At 36.4% G+C, this 5092-nt stretch overlaps 1 protein-coding gene across 1 annotated transcript; it reads left to right on the top strand.

Moving 5' to 3' along the window:
* The first annotated feature begins 867 nt into the window (after positions 1-867).
* On the top strand, positions 868-1539 carry LOC110113163 (vacuolar iron transporter homolog 2-like). Its single transcript, XM_020845611.1, has one exon. It carries the CDS (start codon positions 868-870, stop codon positions 1537-1539), a length of 672 nt encoding a protein of 223 aa, XP_020701270.1.
* The last annotated feature ends 3553 nt before the right edge of the window (positions 1540-5092 follow it).

Genomic DNA, 5092 nt, shown 5'->3' on the forward strand with positions numbered 1-5092 from the left:
GATTTTGTGATGCCGTATCAATATCATATTCATAGGGGTGTCAAAATGGGTATTCGATTCAGATTTGAGTCGAACACGTACGGAATTGACCCGGGTCCAATTCAACTGATTAGAACCCAACCCGAAGGGGGTTATGGGGGTGGGTGACATGTCCCGATCCGGCCCACTAACCAACACGTGCGAGAGACGAGTGTTGAGCACAGGCCGCGTGCGGGACTACACGACTATGGGTGAGGGCGGGATCGCTTGACTTGTGAGCGGGCGAGGGTGAGGGCGAGGGGCGCACGAGTGCAGGTTCGAGTGTCTGGAACGGTGCAAGCAGACTAGGGCGAGGCAGCTTCGCCGCGAGCAAGACTGTTTGAGTGTGCAAGTGCAGCATGAGGCGCTTATGTGGGGTGACTAGGCGAACCGGCTTGGTCAAACAATTTTTGGGTCAAATCTTGGTCAAATTTGAGTTGGCGGGTTAAACCAGTCTCTGCCCAACTTTTCAAATGGGTGAAAAAATGAAACTTGAACCCGATTTGTTTTTAAAACAGATCGACCTGAACTCAAAATTTTTAGATCGAGTTACGATTGTTTAATCGGGTTGGGTCAATAATTTACACTCATACTCATTTTTTTCTTAATTATGTTGACAATATTATTAATATTTTTAAAATTTTGTAGAAGTTGAGCCAAATCAAAATATTAGGTGTTAAATATCAACATAAATATCATTAATATTTAATTTTAAATTAAAATAAATTTTTATATGATTGAGATATTCAAATATTACATAAATAAATAATGTATTCAAATAGTCCAAGAAGTTTGTTCGCAGTCCCCTGCACTTCAGTATCGTCGAAAGTCTCGCCATTTTCTTCGCCTATGCAGATGAAGCCTCAGATTCCGACCATCGTCCAAATCTCCATCCCATCTACGCTGAAAGATCCCGCCTCCGCCACCACTCCGAAACCGGCAGCTCCCACCAACTACTCAGCCCGCGCACAGTGGGTACGCGCCGCAGTCCTCGGCGCTAACGACGGTCTCGTCTCCACCGCCTCCCTAATGATTGGAGTCAGCGCCCTAAATGCAACAGCTCATTTCATGCTCGCCTCCGGTCTCGCCGGGCTCCTCGCCGGCGCTTTCAGTATGGCCATCGGCGAGTTCGTTTCCGTCTGTTCGCAGTACGACATCGAAGTGGCTGAGCTTAAGCGTAAGAATCACGGCGATGTGGACGCGGCAAAGAAGGAAGGTGAAATGCCGAGCCCGGCGAGAGCCGCGGGGGCGTCGTTTGTGTCGTTTGCGTTGGGGGCAATGCTTCCGCTGCTGGCCGGTGGATTCATTGGGTCGTGGGTGGCGAGGCTTGCGGTGGTGTGGATGGTGAGCAGTGCGGGGCTGGCGGGGTTCGGGGCCGCCGGAGCTTATTTTGGTGGCTCTAGCGTGATGAAGGCGACGATGAGGGTGGTGGTCGGGGGTTGGTCGGCTATGTGTATCACTTTTGGGGTGCTTCGCTTTGTTGCATTCGCTTTCCAATTGGATACTTCCGGTGGCATTTAGGCTTTGGAAAATAGTGAAGTTTTCTTTTCTATGCATATTTACCTTTAATTAAAAATATATATATTTTTTTTTTGGCAAGTTCTATGTTATGATTTGTAAGGTTCTATTTGTTGTTGATTTAGTTGAAGGGCATCTAGATTTTCATAGAATTAAGATGTGATAATGTGTATCAATCTATCCCAAGAGCTCAGTTCAAGCAAGGACGAAGACTTCAGCCATCAACAGGAGCGGAACCAGACTCAAATTTAAGGGTGGGCAAAATTTTCATATAAATGGATTAAAATTAAAAAAATAAATAAATACATAATTCAAAGCAATATTTTGTATTTGATTATGATTGATAAATTGAAAAATTAATGATTACAAGCTTATCAATTTGTTTTGCATTTTTTTTATAATGTTGTGTTATAATTTCATTGAGAATTAAATCGAACAAATTTTTTTTTAATGTAAGACACTAGACAGTCGTTGAGCCAATCACGCATATCTTACTACACAATTAATGTTTGACAATTCTTATTGTAGAAAATGCTATCTCAATTGTAGCAGTAGCAACTGATAAAATTAATGCTAAAGTAGTAAATTAATTTGTATAAATTGTAGTGTCTTATGCAACTTGTGTATAATTTTCTACTTTACACAAAGTTTAGAAGTGTAAGATGTGTCTTATACAACTTGTATGAATTTTTAAAATGTTTTTCTTATTTAGGAAAAATAGGGTTGTTAGTAGAGGATGAATTACCTAAAATATCATTACTAGAAATAATTTATTAAATTTTGAGGCCCTCATGCAAGCATAGGCCCACCCCCAACCATCAAGTTGGCAAGTCAGTCTGGTGATATATATTCATATAATTGTCCACATGCACTCTTATGTATTTTGGGCTACACGCTTCATGTACGCACATTAACATTTATTTTATTTTTATGTAGATTAGAAGTAGTTATATTTGTAATGCCCAACCCCTAAACTTATAAATAGAAAGTAAAAAGATATTTTTGACACATGAAGTCACTGGGGCATCAACTCTTATATTATTTGCAATGTAGTGAAATCTCATATTTTCTCTCTATATATTATTATTTTTTCCTCTCCCTCCCCTTACATTTTTGTTCTATTTTACGTTGTGAAATAATGTTCTAGTATTGCCCACAGATAAAACTTAGTCTAAAAAAATATATAGTATAGAGTTTACTCAAATATTACAACACCTTTTGTTGATTATATAATTGTTGATGATGCCTTAATTTTTATGGTGCATGTATTCTCTTTGTTTGTGCCTTTTGAACTCCATTGATGTTTTAATAGAGAAAAATTATTCTTAGCATTAAGAACAATTTCTTTTGGAAATGTCAGGACCTCGAGGTGGAAGTCGCACTTTTGCCTAAGATCAAACATGCTTCAACTAACATATAGGGATTGTTGGATGGAGCTCTAGTTGTAGTTGTTATTCTTATTCTTATTATTGTTATTATTATTATTATGAAACTCTAGTTTTATTTTAAGATGTAGATTGCCTCTTAATAAGATCAAATTTAATTTCAATGTTCATCATATTACAAAATATCATGAGAGCATAGATAAACATTATCATTACAAATCAATAGGTAGCACAAAGTAATAAAATGTGAAAAAGAAAAGAAGTAAACTTGAATTATAGTGGTTGAGCCTATCGGTCTATGTCCACTCAAGTTCTCTTCTTGGGATTTCCATTACATCTCTCATTTTGCTCCATGTAAGATGGAGAAGCCTATCTCTATTATTGGATATTAGATAAACCGATTCATGATTTTTCCCTCTTGAAAAATACAACTACTCGAACCTATCAAATAGATTCCACAACATACAAAAAAAAAAAAAAAAACTCACAAGATTAATAGGCCTTTTATAAATAAAGCACAACAAGCACTTAAACTAGAGCTTAGACTTTAAAATAAGAGGATCAATGATAAAACTTTGTGTGAAAGTAGCCAATGGTGTAAAATCTCATACAATAATTTCTTTTTGAATGGTCAAAATCTCAAAAAAAAAAAAAAAAAGTGAATTAGAAAGAAAAACTTTTTCTCCCAAAAACTCTCAGACTACAATAATCCTTAATCACAAAATCATGTTTTAGGATTTAAAAAAAAAATTATTTATAAGATAGCTTGATTAGAAACCTTAAAGTGCATGGCATTGTTTATTATAAATTTTGACCTAATAGTATAGTTTGATCCTAGGATCATACGTTATAATTGTATCATATATGATAATTTCAATTTTTGAATTCACCTATTAATGAAAGGAGAGTATGACGACTTTATAATTTTAATATAACTGATTGTATAATGTAATTATCATCATACAATACAATTAATAATAAAATTTTTATTTTCAATTTTCTACTAAACATTACAATTTGATCAACAACAACAACAACAACAACATCAAGCCTTTATCCCACTACGTGGGGTCGGCTACGTGAATCATTTTTCTCCATTGTGTCCTATTAAAAGTCAAATTCTCGTTTAAATCTAATAAAGAAAGGTCATTCCTAATATTTTCTAACCAAGTCTTTATAGGTCTACCCCTACCTTTCTTAACATAAGTCAAATCTAATACCTCTACTCTCCTAACCGGGTCATCGCAAGGCCGCCGTTTTATGTGACCAAACCATCTAAGGCGACTTTCTCTAATCTTATCTTCTACTGGAGCTACTCCAACCTTTTCACGTATATGCTCATTTCGTATCCTATCTCTAAGGGTAAAGCCACTCATCCACCTGAGCATCCTCATCTCTGCCACACTTAACTTAGTATTATGCTTTTCTTTTAAAGGCCAACATTCGGCACCATAAAGCATTGCAGGCCTCACTACCATCTTATAGAATTTTCCCTTAAGTTTGAGGGGTACATTTCTATCACATAACAAACCCGATGCATTCCTCCACTTCGACCATCCAACTTGAATTCTACTGATAATAACCCCATCTATTTCACCATCACTCTGAACAATAGATCCAAGATATCTAAAACGTGTACTCTTATTAATGACTTGATCACCCAAAGTCACAATCCCCTCACTAGGTCTATTACTACTAAAATTACACTCCATATATTCTGTTTTAGATCTACTCAAGCGAAAACCTTTAGACTCTAAGGTTGACCTCCATAATTGAAGTTTACCTTCAACTCCCTCTCTAGTCTTGTCAACAAGAAGAATATCATCAGCAAAAAGCATACACCAAGGTACATCCTCTTGCAAATGTCTAGTGAGAACATCCATGACTAAAGCAAAAAGATTTGGGCTTAAGGCTGATCCTTGATGTAACCCAACCGAAATAGGGAAATACTTGGTCAATCCACCTTGTGTTTGAACACAAGTAATAGCTCCTGCATACATATCTTTAATGCTTTGAATATAAGCATTATTGACTCCTTTCTTTTCAAGAACTCTCCATAGCACTTAATTTGAACTTGCTAAATTTTTAATTTGTCATGAACATAGAACAAGATGATACATCATTGTATAGTATAATTTTTTTATATATCAATCTATCTTAGGTAACCATTC

Source organism: Dendrobium catenatum, unplaced genomic scaffold (genome assembly GCF_001605985.2).
Source record: "Dendrobium catenatum unplaced genomic scaffold, ASM160598v2 fragScaff_scaffold_706, whole genome shotgun sequence".
NCBI lineage: Eukaryota > Viridiplantae > Streptophyta > Magnoliopsida > Asparagales > Orchidaceae > Dendrobium > Dendrobium catenatum.

What these genes read in the sequence shown, in the direction of transcription:
- LOC110113163 (XM_020845611.1), top strand. Translation starts at nt 868, where the DNA reads ATGCAGATGAAGCCTCAGATTCCGACCATCGTCCAAATCTCCATCCCA.